The following is a 20,692-nucleotide window of genomic DNA, read 5'->3' as shown; positions in this document are numbered from 1 at the left end:
AGATATTTATAGACAAAAGTGGGAAAGAATGAGTACAATTAATGTTAGTTTAGAAGCAGTTCTTGCACTTAGATTACAGTATGTCTAAAATTTTGGAGTAGGACATTTATGCTTCTACACTGCTTTCTGAAAAGGATCACCTTTCCTGAACTGCTGAGGGTTATACCAGTGATACTGGACTCAGCACTTAAACTTTATTTCCATAGTTATTATCTGTGACACCCAAAACATGGGTGTGACCACTAATCTGCTCTTCCTCCAAAGAGAAGAAAAACTTTTTCAAACTGAGACTCTCTTTCCTGTAATCTGTTTGACATCAAGCTTATTTCAAACATTACTACACCAATAATTAAAAAGAAGCAGTCCCATTGTAGGTGTGATTTTTTTTGCTTTCAGTAGCTTCCTTTCAGAAATATGTGCTGGAAATAGTAAAGATGTTGCTGGTTTTGGTGAGCTTGTAAAAACCCTTTGTCATCAGATAGTTCTAAGTATTATTATTGCATGTTATGTTCTCAGAAGGAAAATGCTGGTATTATGGCTTTGCAACACTACTTACTAAATATACTATGGAAAAAATAACTGCATTACCTCTTGTAGTGCAGGATTTCAACAGCACTTGCAGTCACTCCTTAGAGTTTTTCATCTTTAGAAACCAAATTACTCATTGTCTAAATAGCTGAACTTTCATCTCTATAAATACGATATTTCAGCTTTGCACAATTCATTTAAAATGCTGACAAATAAGGATTCTTACTTGATTCTCAGTAGCTTTATTGTTCAGTTTCATTTACTGTAGCAAATGTATTTGTTGAAGATGTAACATAGGACTTCCATTTTTAGTAATGGAAGACTTCAGAATTAATCAGGGTTCATGAAATTTAGCATTTTTCCTTTGAAAAGAAAATAAAAGGGTGAAAGTTTCTAGAACAGATCCTTTTTTCTACTTCAAGCAAGGCACCTTCTGCTGAAATTCTTGGAGATGCATCTTCCAAGTACACCCATTGCATTTTATCGGGCTGGGCCAGCCCTCATCACCCACAGTTTGATTATCTGCTACACTGAGTATTGCAACCACTCTTTTTCTTATCTCCATGTTTCACACATTGCTTTCCTACAGTTTCTTCAGAATTCTGCTGCAAAAATAACATCTGAATTATATCCCCACAGCTGTGACCAAGTGCTCCCTCACCACACAGTCAGTTGAAATGTCTCTAGCCCTTGCCTTTTTGTTCCTATACAAGTGCAACTGGTCCCTCCATTTCCTCCCTGGGAGGCTCTTCTGTGCACCTGTTGATTACTTTCTCTGGATTGAAGTATCTTCTCAAAACCAGCTTTTTGCCTAGGAGCTGTCCTTGACAAGCCCCTGGTAAGATGGTTTCGATGTAGATGTGGCATTTGGGGACATGGTTTAGTGGGTCAACATGGCAGTGCAAGGCTAATGCTTGGACTTGATGATCTTAGGTTATTTCATCTTTAGTGATTCTATGATTCTATGGCCCATTCTGTTTTCCTCACCATGTGCCACTTCTGTAGCATTTAATTCTCAAAATTCTTCACTTTTATTCATTCTGTTAGACACAGATGCTGCAGTCTAAGAGATAAGTATGAATATTCCTGCTGCAAAAAAAAGGGAAAACATCTGGTGCACAGAAGGCTTCGCTCTGTTCTTATTTGCCGTGCTCAGTGTCATTCAGCAGAGAATGTGTCCAGGAACGTCACAGACCTATGTGCAAGACAAATGTCATGGGGAAAGGGGCTTGAGCTAATGAAAGAGTTTTGATTATTGAAATATAGCTGAAAAAACTCGATGAAAAAATGTTGAAACTTGTGAGAGCAGTGTGTGAGCCTAAGGCCTTTGTCTTCTGGCAAGGCATGAATGAATACTGGCAGTGAAGGCAATTATGTTTCTGTGTCATGAAAATATCTCACAAAGGCATTTTGAAAGTTAGATGGCATTAGGAAAGGTTTTAACATTTGCATCAGTCAAGATGGTCTATTATTAGTTCATAGCTTGTTAGATAAATTCTAGATTGTGGATGATACTTTTTATAAGAAAAGTGAAATCGAAATAATTCATCAAATTCTGTAGGCAATTTCTGAAGCAGAAAACACAGGATTATTATTCTTGTTTGCTATTCAATTTCTCTTGAATTGTTATAGCTCTAAGCTCTAACAAAGGCTTAATGTGAACTCTGCTGTTTCCAGGGAAAAAAATCAGTGTGCACTTGTGCTGTTCTGTACACATGCTGAGTACAGCACTCTCCTACCTGTTTGAAAGATTTTTTAAGTAAATGAACATCATTCAAACTTATAGTGGCCTCCAACTTTCACAAATTCCCCTCGGATTTTTAGTTGATTACAGCTGGAATAGAGTTTCAGTAACAAGTGCTTAAGTCCGTGAGCCTGTAAGTTCATAGGTGCTTAAATGTGGGACTTGCCATTGCCCTGAGACTTGTGGCATTTCAAAATCCCACTCTTCAGTGTCAAATTTGACATTAGAAGAAGCCTGGTTCTGAAAACTGCAAAGTTGCCTCCTTTTTCATATACCGTAAGTAAGCTTGGCTTGAAAATTGTTAGCTATTGAGGAGCACTGAAGAACTCAAAATCAGCATTACTTACATATAGATGCTGGGAAGTGGATTGTAAGAATCTAAGTTTGTGACCTCTGAGAAAAAAAACGAAACCAGACTATTATACATTTTTAAGGCTTCCTAAAACAATCATGAATACTTGATGTTTTTGAATATCTAATTTGTAACCAAGAGCCCTCTGAATCAGTGGTTAGCATAAGGATTATAAAATACTCATCTCTTTATGGGATAGACATAGATCAAAATTTTTTTTACTTAGTTGTCAAGCACTCACTGGTTAGAATTTCATTTGAAAAAAATCCATTGAAACTTTTGCTTTTGAGCTTTAAAAGCCAACAGTCAACATTCATTCAATGTTTGGGTTTTATTCCTCTCCTCAATCTTGCAAATAAAAGCTTCACAATCTGACCATCTCAATGTGAGGTCCTAAATTGCCATTTTGAGCCATAGCAGTGGTATTTGCAAAAATATCCATTTTTTTTCACTGCAATGGTGGCATGCCCATATTTTTCCAGACTGGCTAGCTCCCCATACAAACTGGTATTTAAAACTTATGCTGCCTTCCAGTCCACACAGCAATGTTGCTAGTGCTGGTGTGAATTCTTGCAGTATTTGTACTTGCTTGTAGAACAGCTTTGCTTTAAGCAAAGCAGAAAGCCAATTACTGTTACTTATTTATACATTTGCTTTTATGTTGTAAAATGAATTTATAGAAATGCTAGGATAAAGCCAGTGCTAAGACCTCGGAATAAGCCAGTCATGAATTATATGTACATACAGATGTATAAATGACAAAATTTCTTTTATTCTGTCTTCCCTTAGAAACATTTCTTCCTGACAGGACTTGCAGTATAGCCCTCAACACCCTGGGAGGGGAGTAGTGAAAAATTCTAATTTTATTCCACTTTTCCTGTTTGCATTTCCAAAATCAGTTTCCTAGATAGTCACTAGAAAAGCCCACTTTTCTTGATGTTAACCCTTAATGTGCTGTGGGTGTTTCTGTTGCCAGTCCTGGTGGGACTCAGCTGACCAGCAAGTCCTGCTCTGACTGGTGCCACGTGTATCTATCTTTGCATTTATCTTGAAATATCTGGTCAAGAAATTTTCAAGGGGAAATGGCAGGGATGGGGTCCTTAGTATTTATCTCTGTTTCTCACCAGGCAACTCTATTGTAAATTAGAAAAAATAAGTTCTTCCCAAGCCTAGGTTGTTTGTTTTTTTTTTTTTCCCTGCCTGTGATGGTAAGAGGTAAGAGTTTTCCCTGTCTTTATCTCGACCCATGAGCTTTTCCATCTTATTTTCTCCCCATCCTGTTGAAGTGGGGAAGGAAGAGACTGGCTGGCTGGGCAGCTGGCAGCCAGCCTAGGTCAACCCACCACACTATTTTGGTTGCCATAAATGACAATAAAGTTTTATCTTCTGTGAAAAATGGAATACTGTAAAAAGAATAACTTACACCCCACATTTTTGTGCCCTGCTGGTTTACCTGAGAAGAAAATTCCTTTGAAATTTAGTTGATAAATCTGAGTATATTTATACACAGAATTCCTTTCACACTCTTGAAAGTGCAATGCATAGTACTGTAAGTACAAAAGTTTTTGTCTTCTTTTAGTAAAATATAAGTTATCTTTTTCAGATAGTCGAAGAAGATTTAAATTAGTTAAAAAAAAAAAAGGAAAAGTACTTATAGACAAACCACAGAATACTGAGAAAGCCTTGTAATTGTTGGGTTTTGTCTTTAAATTGTATTCAAGTTTATTGTGTTATCTCTTTCATAGTGCAGTGCCTGATTATTCCTGAGCTGAGAATGTCCAGGATTTCAAAATCTGTGAAATGTGTTTTTTACTCTCATTTAAGCAGAGCATCCTATTGAGCAAGCAAAGGTTGACCTCAAGAACATTCTAAAAGGGATAAGATCCCAGAAGTAGGGGGAAAAAGCACCCACTTTTGTATGAAAGCCTTCCTTTTCACTCCAGGACATCACCAATAGCTGGGAACTTTTTCTATTTTCAATCTTTTTCCTTTAGCATAGGAAAAAACTTGGTACCTTAGCCAAAATATTTAAACACCACTAATTTCAAAACATTAATCTGTGATCCTTTTGTAGTCTCTGTGTGGTACTGAAAAGTAGGGGAAGGAAACAAACAAACAATAGTTTTCATTTGTCACCCTGAGCTGTGACTCTGCCCCTCCCTCCTGCATTTGTCTCGCCACTGAGTAACTGAACTTACAGCATTGTGTAACTTTCATTTCTGTGGAGGCTTGTTATATTAGAAAAATTGTTCCAAAGAAAGCAACAATTATGACATAAGCACATCTGGCTCTTGCAAATTATTCTTTATTAAGCTTTCATTTAATTACATGTGCTGAAAGGTCTGCTTTTGATTACTGTAATTTTTTTTATTTGTCCATCTGAATGATAGTAATGTTGGAAATTACATACAAACCACCTGGCTTTTTTCTCACTAATAAGGCAAAGTTTATGTAGATCTATGTGTAGAAGAGGGATTAAGATCTTCCCTGTTTATGGCAGAAGAATTATTCATGATGCTAATCCAAGGTGAGGGTTTAAGTTTGGTCAATGGAAAGAAATTGAACCAATACAGTTTTGTTCAGTAAACACTTTTTATTGGTTGGAATTGTTTATTTTAATATAAAAGTATTTTATTATATTTCAGTTAAACTTTTTGAAAAGATCCACTAGAGTTTTTTGTACTTCCATCACTATTTACAGGAATTTTTAAGGCCTAGATTCATTATTTGCATTCATAGAAGATTTATCACTGTACACACAGATGAAGACATACCTTGTTAGCCATTTTAACTTTGCCTTTTGGTAGGAAACCATTCCTATTGCAGCTCCCAGTAAAGTTTCTGGAGTTAGTGGTTAATTTCTAGGTAAGAATAGAAAGACCTGGATTACTGTTGTTTCTGACAAGAGCTTATACCTCCTTTTCATAAACAGCCATATAATTTTACCAATTTTGATTTTAACATTCAGGCACAGTATAACTTTTTGCTCAATACCACGACCATCATTGTGAAGGAAAAAAAAATCAAGAAAAATCAGCAAAAGTCAAATGAAGAAAAAAGATATTGGTGTTTGGGAGTTTTCCAGTCTTTCTTTATTTTTTGTCTTTTTGCAAATAGCAGGAAGGGAAGCCACAAACAAGAGCTGAAAAAGATCCTTTAAGAGAAGAAACACCAGAAAAAAAAAAGTACATTTACAGCTTCTTTTTTTAGGAGTATTGCAGGAATATATGTATATCTTCTTGTCTTCCAGCAACTGTATGCAGCTCAGCTGGCAAGCATGCAAGTTTCTCCTGGAGCCAAAATGCCATCTACTCCACAGCCACCAAATACAACAGGGGCACTTTCACCCACTGGGATGAAAAATGAGAAGAGAGGGACCAGCCCGGTAACTCAAGTTAAGGTATTTCTCAGTAAAGAAAAGAGTCGGTGTTTGAGAAGGACAGTGAAATCAAATGGTCTCTGTAATTGTTTCACAGTTGGAAGTTGAGCCACGTTACAGTTCTTCAACATTCAAATAAAAAGTTCCATTTCAATGCTGTATTATCAGTATAGTGAAGGGAAGAGAATGCATTCACTTCTTGTTTCCAAAAATACCAGGCGTCCCTCTTCCTACCACAGGCAGCACAACAGATTCATCAGTAAAATGTGATATTTTCAAGATTTCAGTTTGTAATCTGGTAACACGCATAAATGGCATCCATTTCATGAATTGTTTCACATTGAACTCTTGAGTATCTCAAAATGTGGTGCTGGCTTATATTGTTAGGGTAAGAGAGAGACTGTAGAGCTTCTAATTATTTTACAAATCTCTAGCTGTACTTAATTCCACAATTTTGGAAAAGCCTCCCATAAAAAGAATATGTAAGTCAGGGCTCCGGGGAAAACACTGTGTTGCTGCAGATTGATTTGACTTTTGCTGATTTCACACAGCTGCTGACAACCGTGCTGCTCCTCGCTGGTTTTGCGCCATCGCCGAGTGCTTGTGCCTGCTTATTCTCACTTGCTTGGAACCAGGCAGCTACAACATGGCATTTGCCAGGAGCCTGGAATGAGTGTTGTGCTCCCTGTGAAACCCGTGGAGCAGCCAGTGCCTTTGGGTGGGACTGCCTGGCTTCTCCTGCTGGGTTCTCCCGGGGTGGTTCCGGATTTCATGAGACCAAACAGGCTCAGAATGAATTTACTCCAAACTGTACAAAAAACCCAGCATTCAGCTATTTTACCAATTTGAATGATAGAGATATAAGTGCAGAACTGTTAAAATAGATCTAAAGGTGGCAGGTAGTGAGTTTGTGGGTAGAGAGAGGGAATATGTTTGGTTTTTTTGCTGGCTGCTAGCATTTTACAGGCAAACAGTCCTTAGCTTCAAACCAGCCTGAGAAAATTTTACTCACTTGGGGTGGTGGTTTCTTTTCTTTTTTTTTTTTTTTCCACATTTTTTGACATGAGAGTAAAATATCATTTGTTTTTTTCATTATCATCAATCATCGTGGTAAAGTGTGGGTGAGTAGATATTTCTGCCTGGGCTGATAAATTTCCATGACACTTTTTTGCTAGGCTGAGAGTACTAATAAATAAAAACTATTCCATTATGGCCAGATCTAACATTTATTTAGCAAAGCATTCACTTTACTTAGCTGTAGATGTGTATTAGTCTAATATTTTACCTCTTGTAATCCAATGCCAGGCTTGAGAGCAGTCAGGGAAATTTACCACATATGCAGAGTTTGCTACAGTCAATACAGAAGCCACCAAAAGCAAAGCCCAACTGTTCCAGCAAAGTTGCCATAGTATAGTGATACCTAACACCAGTGATTTATGGCATTGAGAATATACTACTGACTACTTTAATGTGAAAAAGTAATTTTGGGAGTGAGCGAGCCAAATGGACCCACACCAAACCAAACCTTTACTGTATGAGTCAAATTTTCCCTGGTTAAATTCAAGCACATATCTTCTTGAACCAAGGCCAATACCATTCCAGGTTTGTAGCCAGCTGAGTCCTGTTACAAAATTGACCACATGCAAATTCTTGGGGGTTTCCCTACATAATGTAACTTGAATGGACTAAAGTATATGTTAATAAAATTGAAGTCTTTTTATGGTTATTTTTACTAAGCACACTACTGCATTCAGAATATTAAAGATGAACTACAAGTGCTTTGTGTGGACAAATACCAATAGCTAATGAAGAAATTATTAATAGGGTATTAATAGCAGTACCTATATTCAGTCTTTGCAGATTCTTACCTTTGTTAGACATGACAGTTTTGATGGTCATGCATTGCTTAACAAATCCTCTATATTTTCTCTGTTTTTAAGCAGTTTGTATAAACTACATGCATTATTTACAGAACTAATGGAATTATTTTACAGAAGTCAGACCTTTCAAAAAGTAATGATAGGTTTTCCCTAAGTCAGTGACCAGAGTGTTTTCTGGCTTTTTGGTTGCCTTGCAGAAATGAGAATGCTGTCCATGTAGTACACACAAACAGGTTCTGGTGGTGTTTAGAGTTCTTTCACGACTGGATCAGTACTAGACAGAAAACTTTAAAAATTGAACTCTGTAGCATAGATTTGTATGTGCGCATGTTCACAGTACTTAGCCTGGTCTGAATGGGGCTCTGAACTCTTGGAAAAGTTTAGGGAAGCCACTTTCTGTCTGTGCAAGGAAAGAGGTTGCATGTAAGCATGGCCACAAAGCACCAGGCTGGACTCTGTCCCTTGTACCTTCGAGCTCCTGCTCTCACCTGGACACTGAAAGGCTGTGGACGTTTGTGCACACTCCGAGGCCAGGAAGAATTGAAATGTCATGCAGTTTTCTGGGGAAAGTTTAAAGCTAAAGATACAATGGCATTATAAATACCTGTTTGTTATGTTTTCCTGTTTAATGCATTTTGTGTGACCAGATGTACTTTGCTAAATCACTGCTTGACAGTAAGGAGAATGGAAGAGATGAGATAATGTGATGTATTATTGTGTTTCGGCATAATTCTAAGCTTCAAAGTGATCAGTGCAGTGTTTTAAAATATGAACAATATTCTCTTACATCCAGCATAATTCTGCTCTGGGCATATTTTAAATGAGAGATCTGTCTTACTGGGCTCTTTTACTACAGAAAAATCACCATTTCACAGATTTTCAAGTGCTCTGTCTTGCTTAATGTATTAAGTGGAAGGAACAAGCTCAAAGAATGGGAAGAAGGTTGCACTGCAAATGTTTATACTTATCAAAGAAATTAATTGCTTGAATAAGTCTTCTTCAAAAAGTGGAGATATTTTTAAATGGACCTACTCTACTTGTTTCTACAGAAACAAGACATATGTGAGAAAGATTTTCTTCCACATTGCATATGAAAAGTATCAAAACATATAAAAGTGCTGATACTAGATTTACACACCCTTAAAAAAGGTTCCTTGTCTTAATACAAATAAAACACACAGATATACTAAAGGTTGAATGCAGCAGAAATAACTACAGAATATGGGAATAATACAGAAGTATCAAACAAGGAGCAGAATAGCAGTTATGTGGAAAATATTTTTGATTTTACATAAATCTGTCAAAAACATGACATTTGAATATTAAAATATCGTAAAATATGCAAAATTAAATAATAGAAAATAAGATATATTTTGAAATGCCTATAGCATGTAGTCATCACCCTAGTAAGTAAAGGAATTTGAATTCAATGACATTCTTATCTCCTATTATGGGGGACCAGCATAGATTGTTTCACTAAACAAAACATGCACTCTGAATTAGATGCATGGAATGTATAAGCTAGCAGCAGCTGTAAATGTGGGCCAAAGAGCTGTCAGGGTTTTCAAATGATTCTTTCATAGTAGTACTTCTGATTCCTTAGTTTCTAATACATTTAAAAATAAGCTACATAACTTATTTTTATAGTGCCAGGAACTTTTCAAACAGAACCAGTGCAAAAGCATTACTGAGCTGCTGGAAATTTTAAATAATTCTTTGTAAATGCCCTAGGTTAATTTAGATCTCTGAAAACACATTAGGAAATTAAGCTATAATGTGAGCTAATTCAAATTTTAATTTGGCAAAAAGAATGATCCAGTCACATATAATGTAAATAAGAAGCATAACACAGAGAAATTAATGAGGTTTCCTTTGGTTGAATCTTAAAGGAGGCAGATAATTAGCTTCTTTTGTTATTATTGCTGTGGAATGTGGTATTGTCTTCGAGGTGTAAAGTAACTGCTGCTTGCAAAATGATGCATTCATTTGTCTTTTCCTAATAGTTATTTACATTAAACTCTTGCAGGATGAAGCAGCTCAGCCTCTGAATCTCTCAGCCCGACCCAAAACAGCTGAACCTGTCAAATCCCCAACATCTCCAACACAGAATCTCTTCCCAGCCAGCAAAAGCAGTCCTGTGACAGTGACGAACAAGAGTGGCATCCCCAGCCCGCTCAGTGGATCTCTGGGAAGAGGATCCTCTTTAGGTAACTAATCTGTCCTAGGGAAAGGAGAAAATAGGCAAGTTTTCAGCATGAAATCCCAGCCTGAGCACACTTAGTTTTGAATTAAGTAGACACTTGGGCCTACATTTCTCTTTAAAATGGAAAGAAAAATATATAGCGAAGATTTTCAAAGAATGCTCAAAAGCTAAAGTTTTACAACAGTACCCAAAAATATGTGGCAGAGTGTGAGAAATACAGGAAAGAAATAAATAATGTAGGATACACATACAAATATACATACATAAGTAAATAAAGATAGGTATATCAAACTTGTAAAACAGGTTTGTATGAATATCTCTCCTAAAGGTGTCTACTGGGTGTATACACACAAAGTTAACTTTTAAATTTTGACTTCTGGATCAAAAAAAAACCCCTATCTTAGAATGCCCATAGAGCCTCACTAGATAATAGATAGATTTTTTAAATTTAAATAAATACAGAAAGGCATCAGTCCAGCCAGTTTATGTTATTATTTGATCATGTTTTTATTATTTGACCATATTTTTATTATTTGTTTGCCCATCTGTCAGGATTTTGTTAATTCATATGGGTTTGACCTGTGTTCAAGATTCTTTAAGCTTATTAAGTGATGAAACAAAATTGGTCTGAAAACTATGTATGAAGACTACTTTAACCAGTCAAGAAACAGAATCAAGAGCTGCAAAATGTAGATGATCAGCCCTAAAGTTCAAACAGTAAATTTTAACAGTGACTAAATACTTACTACAGACCACTTATTCACAATCTGTAGCTCAAGTGTACTTGTAAAATATATAGAAACACTTATGAATAATGAATAGATATGTTAAATACATATATTAAATATATAAAAATTATGGGTTTTTTCCATTCCCAAACACTTGGGAACATCATGATCTCTGTAAGACATTTTCTGCAACTAGCTAGATACTCTACCTGTCAATTTATTTGCAACTATCACTGCATTATCTTACATTAGAAAGCAAAGTATCAATCTGAAATCCTAGACCATTCAAGAGAAAGGACCACAGAAGACAAATAGTGCCTAAGGCAAAAATATTTTTCGTATAAAGTCATAAAAAATTTTTGTCTCAGTCCTTAAGCATAAAAAAAGATAGGAAGACATTACCAGAAATCAGCAAGCCATGTAAGAGCTTTAGCTACCTTTCTTTACAAAAAATTTAGATGATTACAAATCTAAATCTCTTTAAAAATCATGCACATATGGTTCCAAACTTCTTTACCATCCAGAATGGAACTTACTTGCTGAAACAGTTCAGAGCATTGGAAACTTTCCTTTTCCTCTAATTCATTATTTTTATTTTGGAGAGGCATGTTTCATTCAGACAGAAAACATTACCAGTCCCTCTAAAACATCACAATTTGCATCTCTTCTTACTTAGGCCACAGTATTAAATTAACCATCTGGTTCACAGGATAAAGTGTGAGAAACACCTAATCATTTTTATGTTAGAATAATTCAGGGTCTGTCGAGGTTGAATTTTCTGTGTTTTGCTCAGCTGAACTTCAGTGAGATTAAAAGAATATAAAAATTATTTCTGAAGGTTAATTCAAAATCTTAGCCTTTTTTGGTTGTTGTTTTGGATTTAGTTTTTGGTGTTGTGTTTTTTTTTTTTTTAATAGTAGACAGTCAGTAAGTCAGTAAGCACACAAAACTAACAAATTCAGAACTTTTATAAAAGACATTTGCTGGTCAGGCAGATGCACAGGTCACACAAAAACTGTGTGATTGCTCAAAATTCCCTAGCTAGAATATATATTCACAAACCTATCCATGTGCAGTCTAGAGAATACTTCCATGTAGGAAAAGGTTGATTAGAGTTTTATCACAGCAACAAAAAACAGTCACAAAATAATTGCTGTCTTTTTCTCTCAGATCCAAAACTATCTGGGGTACTCATCTTCATGAGTGCATTGTAAGATGTAACAGGAATGCTTGCCTGCATTTCATGCTTGTTTAAAAGTTTCTTCATGTTCAGAGTGATAGAAAGAAAACTGGTTTTTTCTCTACTGATTTAGAGATTTATAACCATTTTATCATAATAATGAACTTTGTCCCCAAAAAGTAAATGTGAGAGCTGTTTCTGAAATAGAAATGGAAATCTTAACATCTGGAGTGATGGTTCTCTCTTTAAAGAAATTCTAAGAATTGACTTAGAGTGTCATTGCCAAGTAAACATTGTTTTCTCCTTTGTTAATTTCATTAATTATTTTCAATACCTCAAAAGGCTTCCAGTTTAAGCTTCAGAATACTGTTGTTTTAAACACATATTTGAGTCCATGAGTATGCTCAGATAGCTCCATCTCAGGGTGTGTCAAGACCTCAATGGTTGTATTTTTAACAGAGAAATAAATGCCTGGGCTTATCAATTACTTCAGTAGAGTAATTCAGCCTTCAGACAATTGCCACTCCTCCTTCTGCAGATCTTGGTTGGGAGCAGTTCTAAGAGTGTGAGAGCAGAGTTCTTATCCCAGATTCTAATTTGGATAATTACCTGAATAAAATGTGTTCTCTGTTTATAGATATCCTTTCCAGTCTTAATTCACCTGCCCTATTTGGGGACCAGGACACAGTAATGAAAGCCATTCAGGAGGCTCGAAAAATGAGAGAGCAAATCCAAAGGGAACAGCAGCAGCAACAGCAGCCTCATGGTGTTGATGGAAAATTGCCCTCCATGAATAACATGGGTCTAAACAACTGCAGGATTGAAAAGGTAATGTCTCCCATTTCCCCACAGTCTGTCACTCACTCTTCTCTTCCCTGCAAAACAGATTCTTATTTTTATATGAGATTTCTTTTTAGAGCTTTTAGCCATCTCTGATTTCATGTTAAATACACCTTGTCACTTTGCAGTGCTGTGCTACAAACTGTTCTAGGTTTACATCACAGCATTCAAACCCACAGTCCTGTGCACTCATGTGATGAAGCTGTAAGCATGCACACAGAAACATGGAAAAGGGGCTGGTTTTGAAGCTTGTGGCCACCAGATTTTGAATTGTGCTCTTGAGAATAGCTGGATTGATAAATACAGCTCCAAGGGCAGTTCTGTATTAGCATGGTTGAGTATTACAATGCCAGCATATGAATTTGAGTGTGCTCAAATCTGTGGTTCGGGTGCAACAAAGTACTCAAGCTCAAAGTGGTTGCATTTGGCTCTCAGTTGTAGTTGGAAGTTAGAGACCAAAATTCTTTGTTGAATCTCTGGTGTTGAATCACTGAAATGAGATGGCACACTCGAGTAAAAGGTAGAAAATGTTAGGATAATGGGACGAGCGCTGGACTGAGCAGGACATGATCCAGCTTACAAAATAGCAACCTGGGATCATATTCAAAAGGTGAGGAGCAGTTTCTATCACACTTGCTTTAAGGACCAGTCAGAGGACAAGGAAGACTCTTTTAAAATTCCTTGTACCTGTGTTGTCCTGTTCTGTGGCCTTTCTGAGATCTTCAGGATCTGCTCCAGCAGCAGGTCTCTGCATATACACCAGGGCAAGAGAGCAGGGGATCTGGTAACTGGCTGAGAAAAAAGGCAGCCCTTTGGATGGAGAATGCTTCTCTGTTAGCTTCCCTAGAGGTGCCACGGGCTGCAACAAATACAGCACACAAGTTATTTTTCACCACTGACACAAAACCAGTTACATACCACAGTATTTATTCCTATTAACTAGAAAGGCAAAAACCCTATCCCAGTAATCACTAAAGCTTTGGCAAACAGAATGGTTATGATGCAATTTAGTAAGGAATGGAAAGAAAACTGACACATTAATTAGCCTATACAGCAACTAGTGTTTCAGACTAATTTTTAAAACACTCCAAAACAACAGGTAGTTCCAATGCCTGTAAAAATTCTGCGATTCTCTCTATCAGAGGGTAGATTCTTTGTTTCTTGGGTGAGGGAGGGAAGATCATATTGTAGCCCAAAGACTAACAGGAATTTTGTGTCCAGGTTGAGTATAAGACTCAGCAGAATATTAACTATAACTTAAATGATGAATTTGACGATATGCTGAACTTTTCTCAACCCACAAGGGAATGCTTGGTGAGTGTTTTGTAGCAAGGCACAGAAAGGTAAAGAAATGTCATAAACAGACCCATTAAAGATTGATACACACCTTTTAATTGCATTTTATATTTTTGCTTGATAGTTTCTTTACTGCACTCAAAACAAGAGAAAGGCTTAGCATCTGTTAAAAAAGATTTGTTAAAATGTTTCCATACAAGATAAAAAATTCTTTTCCAAGTCAGATTCAGTGTCTAATAAATACTTATTTCTGCTAGTATTAGTTGAAATGTCATAATTGAAAACCCCATTTAATACAAGCTGATACTATGAGAAAATATAGAAATGAATAACTGATCAAGCAGGCTGTATTCAGACAACACTAATTGTAAACTCAGTGTTTGTCCTAACTAATCAAGAGGCAGGATACTAAAGCCCAGGTTATAAAAATAAAATAAATGTCACATATATGATCAGTACGAAGAGTTTATAAAATTATGCTTATTTTAAAATTTATGAGTTTCAGTGGCTTGACATTTAAAAATATCTAATATGCTATAAGGGCTATTAAAAGAATTCTTAACATTTGATTTCACTTTGAAAAATAAGTATAAAAATGGCATCCACTTACTTATTGACTCTCTTCCCTGTGTATTTTCAGTATCATGTTTGTGTCTTGTATTCGATATAACAAGTTTCTATTTCATCTTTCACCCTTTAAAGCAGAGTCAGTAAATATTTCAGTGAATAATCTGAAATTTCTACTTTGTGCCGGTTACTAGCAATACACAGATTGATGCACAGCTTCCAGATTGAGGTTATACATCAGGCAGTCTGAGCAAAAAAATATTTTCTTTTGCTTGCAAATATAGCAGAGTGAATGGGAACTCTTTAACAGATACAAACAACATCATTCTCAAATGCCATCTTTTATGAGGAGGCTTTTCACGGTAGCACTTGCAACTTTTAAAACCTAAGAATAAAACAGCAGCAGGGAAATCTGTTGTTAAGTCTCTCAGTGACCTTATGTAGTCCTGCTGGGTTTATTTATTGTAGCAGGTACTATAGAACAATTAAGGCAGGAAAAGGTTGTAGTATGTGCTCTGGTTTTACCTTTGGTTCGCTGGCCTGTTATCCTCGCTCCGCAGATGTGAGAAAAGGCAGGGGTTGCAAAAGAACAGGATATAAATCAGTCATTTTCAATGATGGTATATCTCCACTCCTATCCTAAAGAAAATAAAAGTATTAATTTGGTCATGAATACTAAGAAAATGTATTTATATTTTATAGCAAGCATAAAATACATTAAAACCAGAAGCATCCTTCACACAAAGAAGAATTCTAGAACACTCTTCTTTCCCCCTTCACCTTCTGCCTTTCAATTTTTACATTATGACTATACTTCTTTTACTCTAAAAATGATGGGCAGGATGGTCAAAATGGAGGTGGGGGAGCAGGAATGCTAGATCACTTCAATTAGAGAAACATAATTTTGAAATAATTGTATGCCAAGAAAACCGCGTGTAGTTTTTGTCATAATCCCAGTGAAGCTTTGATAACAGTTGCAATTTTGGATTGGTTTCTTTTGAAGAATCAGAACCCTGTGTTTTCAGGACCAAATTTTCAGATATTGGCTTCAGGTAATTAGACTTGTAGAAATGAGTAGCTGGAAGCTGGCACCAGAAAAAGATGACAAATTAATTGCCTGCAGCTGGTTTAAAAAAGCTATTGAGTTCTGGTCAGTTACTGGTCTTCAAGTTCAGATAGTTGGTAATAGTTTGTTGTGCAAATGATTGCGCTCACAAAATTATGTACATAACTTCAAAGCCTGGGCTTAGGCCTTTTAGAAAATGTGTCATTTAAATCTCAGAAAGCTTTGTATTTGGTTACAGACACAGAATTGAAAATTGCCTGTGTTCATATTCTGCTGTTCAAAAAAAAAAAAAAATCTACAAAGCTTTAAAAGTGCTCACAGAGATTCACTCATCAGAAAGACCAAAACAAAAACATGCAGCACTCTGGGACAGCCTAACTTTGTCATTTGGCAAAGTATTAAGGTTAGTTTATACTTCTGAAATGATACCATTCTCTGGAGTTATTTGAGTTTGTGTGCTGTTGTGGGTCAGGACAGGCAGGTAAGCACCATGCAGCCACTCACTCACTCCCATCAGTGGGATGGGGAGGAGAGTCAGAAGGGTAAAAGAGAAAATTTGTGGGTTGATTAGTATAGTTTAATAAGTATAGCAAAAGCTGTGCATGTAAGTAAAGTAAACCAAGGAATTAATTGATTATTTCCCACTGCCAGGCAGATGTTTAGCCATTCCCAGGAAAGCAGGGCTTCAGCACAAATAAGTGACATGGGAAGACAAATGCCAAAACTTCAAACATTTTCCCCATCCTTGTTCTTCCCCCAGATTTTATTGTTGAGCATGATGTCATATGGTGTGGAATATCCCTTGGGTCAGTTGGGGTTTGCTGGCCTGGCTCTGTCCCCCTCTCAAAGCTTGGCACACCCCCAGCCTCCTCTCTGGCAGAGCAGCATCAAAACCAGAAAAGGTCTTGCTGTAGAAGCCCAGTTCAGCAATAGGTGAAACATCCCTGTGTTATCCAGCACTGTTTCAGTCACAAATCCAAAACTCAGCACCGTGTGAACTAAATTTAACCCTGAGCCTAAACCAGTACAATGCCCATGAGGCAAAAAAAGTCACTATAACAGAGTTGAATTTTTCTGCTCCACCTCAGGTGGAGCAAAAAACTCAGGTGTGGTGTGACTGAGGAAAGGGAAGAGTAATGGTGTCAGTCATTTAACAGAGTAAACAGAAACACTGCGGAAGGTGAGAGAGGAGAATGGAGAAAATAATCTACAGAGCTTTTACCATGCGGTAGAAGCAAAAGTAAAATCATACCAAAAAGTCATCTTTGTTTAGAGGATATGACTTCTTTCCAGTCAAGCCATGTTCACCTTCAACAAAAAGAGTACTTAAACAAAATCTGCATTCCTTCAGCTACTTGTATTTATTTTAGTATTTCAAACTACCATCGTTGCCTGGAAGATTTGCTTTGATTTAAGGCTTTAAATGAATCTGAAAATGTTATATAATTTATAAGATAACTGACATTATTTTAAAAATAATCACATCCTATCTTTTTATACATAAAGCAGGAAAGCGCTGACAAAGATGCTTCAGAAAATCTTTGTATTAAAAATATAGGTAGAACTGTGATTGGAGGAAAATATATGAAGTCAAGACTGAATAAATACAAAATCAATAATCACAATATATTTGTATCTCCACATCCCCATTTACCTTACCATGAAGCATATTCACTGAGATCTGAGAGTAAGCAGAATGTAATATAACATTTTTATGTTTATATTCCATTTTTACTCTTTTGTAGATTTTCAGACAACTGTGTATTTGCAGTAGGAAAGCAGAATTAGACCCCAAAATAAATGACATGAGTCATTGCCTACTTCCTGGGAGTTATGGTACTTTAGCACCTCTTCTAATGAGCCTTTTATTCCTTTCTTATCTCTAAATCAAAGTTTTGCAAGTTGAATCCATGTAATTTATCCTAATATAGACCCCAGTTTGTATGCAAAACGTGTACATTCTTAAAAATGTGTATTATTCACCCCTGGAGATATTACAGTCTATTGATCAAATCCATATTTAGGCCCTTGGATTTGACTTGATAAGCCATAACGACCCCTTTGGAGGTGCTACGCTCTGCTGTATTTAGGGACTGTTAAGTATGTGGATTATTGAGACAATAGGGTGTAACAGCTCCTCTGGAGCTGTTACACTTCATCATCTATATGAAGCTCCTGCACATATGTACAAACTTGGCCTGATAAAAACACTTCAGGAAGTCTTTGTAGGAAAAGTCACCAGTCATGCATAATCTCCTTTTGACTGCCTACAGCCCTGCCATGGCTCCAGCGTTGTACTGCTTTTTTTTCTAAAGGCAAGCAATGCTGCCTTATGCTGCCATCAGGTTTTTGCCAGCTTTTTTTCTCCCCATACATTCAGCATCAGAGACAGAACAACTGCAGAGGCAGGAGTCACACTGTCTGTTCTGCATGTACAGGAGATTTGCCAGACAATCACAGTGAGAATCACCTTGTTACAAGCATCCTTGCTATTCGTCATTTCTCAGCTCTGTTAAAAAACCCCAAACACACAGTTAAGAAAATACTTTTCCAGTTCATTCTGCATGCAATTCTCTTTTTGCTTTTACTGAACGCAGTCCTGACCACCCTTAAATTTAGAACATAAATTAATTGGTCATAAGGGCCTTGTGGATTTCTTATAAAGCTTTATGAATATGTGTTTTAGATTTGCAGGTAGTGATCTCTTCTCTTTTCCTTTTTTTCTTTTAAGAAAAACTTGGATTTTCTTTTTTTTTCCCCTTTAGTTTCTTTTAGCAGACTATTTGTACTTAGTAAATAAGAGGTCAATCCTTATATTTCAGTCTGCTGTAAGACATGATGGAAACTGTAAGTATTTTCCATTAGTTCCTTATTTCTATTGGTTCAGTCTTAGTTCTACTTGTAATTAAAGGGTGAGTAGCTAATTAGGCAAAAAGAAAAAAAAGCAGTAACAACAGCAGATGACTAGTTTTGCAAAGTTATTACTTTTTTATGGTATTGTCTCCACAGTCATTGTAGCAAGTTTTACACTCACTGTAACTTAAGAAAGGTCCTGCCCCCCACAGCTTAAACTTAGGTATAATGTAATTTAAGTATTTAGATTTGATAATAGAAAACCTAGAACTGCATAGAAAGGAAAAAAAGAAAGACATTGATTTACTTGAGGAACTGTTAGTGTGGTCTCACTTTCTTGCAAGAGTATAGGCAATTTATTCAACTCAGTGGGAGTGTATTCCATCTGTCTAATGAAGACTCTGATTTCTACAAAGAGACACTGCAAAGTGTTTTTTCCTGAGTACGTCATCCCGCTCAGCCGACAAACCTTTCCCTGGGGACTTTCTGGGATGTAGAAGGACACGTTGCATAGAGACAACCTCTTTGCAGATCCATCATTTTAGAACAGATAAGTGACAGGTCTAAGTTAAACGCCCTGGAATAGGGAAAAGTTTCAAATACAAATCCCAGCAGTCCTCATACTTCTTACAAAACAAATGTCCTTTATGCTTGACTGTGAATCTGCTCAATTTAGTAATCTACTTGTGGCTGTACATAATATATGTAAACTAGGACTTTTTTTTACATTGGGTGCTCAAAGTTAATTTCCTGTAAACTAGGACTTTTTTTTTACACTGGGTGTTCAAAGTTAATTTCCTAAAGCCATATTTGGACACCAGTATTTTAATCTGAAAAATCTTTATTTAAAAAAAAAAAAAACTAAACCAAAAAGAAAAAAAAAAAATTGCTCCAAAATTTTTTGAAACTGCAATAATTTTGCAATTTCCTTTTTAGGCTTAGGGCTTATCCTAGCTACATGAAACATGTGTCTTCATTTTATACCCATTGTAATATTTCCTTAATAATTTTGAAAGGAAAATAGTAACTCAAGTAAAAATTTTTTGAAGTGGCTGTAATGTAGGAGCCTAAGTCCCACCGAACTAGCTCTGAAAATTTTACCCCAAGGCAGACAAGCAGATTTGTGGCTGTGTACACAGTAACAGTCTATTTTCAGTGGAATTCAGCAGTTTTGTATCCTTCTCTAGCTCTTTTTATGATAATTTGGACAATTCAGAATTTCAGCTGATGTAATACTGCCCCCTTTTATTAGAACTGGAAAACATGCTGGACCTCAAACATTCAGTTTTGTAGCTGGAGAAATTCAGTTTATTTATGCTGTTGCTTCCAAAATTTGAATTTTCATGCCAAGACAAGGTAAAGCATGACATCCATATGCGTTTATAACCATGAATGGGGGGAAAATAATAATGATTCCAAGAAACATATTTTTTCAGGGTGTATTGTGTTTGTTATGATTGGACTTCCTAGGCAGCATCTCCCTTCAGGGAATTCCCTGCTATTTTTTTAAGAATCTCAGGGTGTAGATGATTTCTGCTTTTTGTATGAATGTCATATGTTTGTATCGGTTTTCTAAATCAGTGTATTTAGGGGCACAGTGAGCATTGTCAGTTTTGTTTTTCTATTGTGAGTTCTCCTCAGGAATTAGATGCATCTTTGAACAGCTGAATGGTTTTAATATCTCTCAGATACAGGTAAGTATTGCAATGGGTTTATGCTTTACAACTAGAACTTTCAGAGTAATTTGAAATTAAATTCGAAGCAGAGCACCTTGGAAAAACAAAAATTAATGGCTCAATCTCCAACCATATCTTTTAAGGAGAAATGTTTCAATTATAAACTAAGAAGGAAAACAACTAATCTGACTTTGGATATAACCCTGAAGCCTGTAATGTATTACTAGCTTTTGTAGATATCACAGGAAATAAAAACAGGTCAGAAATTGTTCCCATACTTAGAGAAATGTTTTATCTGATCTCTATCTATGTAGTGAGAAAGGTGATGGAAGCTGTAAGTGCTCATGCACAGAGGGGGTCAAACACAGCCGTAACACTGGTACTCGGGTTCTAAGAGTTA

The 20,692-nt window shown here is 36.3% G+C and overlaps 1 protein-coding gene across 8 annotated transcripts in view; it reads left to right on the top strand.

The window, feature by feature from the left end:
* The window catches only part of SOX6 (SRY-box transcription factor 6), a 368,589-nt gene that overhangs the window by 295,092 nt on the left and 52,805 nt on the right, over positions 1-20,692 (top strand). For 7 of the 8 annotated variants that reach the window (XM_082283580.1, XM_082283584.1, XM_082283579.1 and 4 more), the window contains 3 exons: positions 5,875-6,024; positions 9,910-10,090; positions 12,632-12,822. In XM_082283580.1, coding sequence (XP_082139706.1) covers positions 5,875-6,024; positions 9,910-10,090; positions 12,632-12,822 — 522 coding nt within the window. The remainder of the gene's footprint in view (positions 1-5,874; positions 6,025-9,909; positions 10,091-12,631; positions 12,823-20,692) is intronic. The other variant, XM_082283585.1, reaches the window with a different exon arrangement.

The sequence above is a fragment of the Coloeus monedula genome (assembly GCF_965178545.1).
Source record: "Coloeus monedula genome assembly, chromosome: 6".
Classification (NCBI taxonomy): domain Eukaryota; kingdom Metazoa; phylum Chordata; class Aves; order Passeriformes; family Corvidae; genus Coloeus; species Coloeus monedula.
This window is presented reverse-complemented; position numbering and strand designations above follow the sequence as displayed.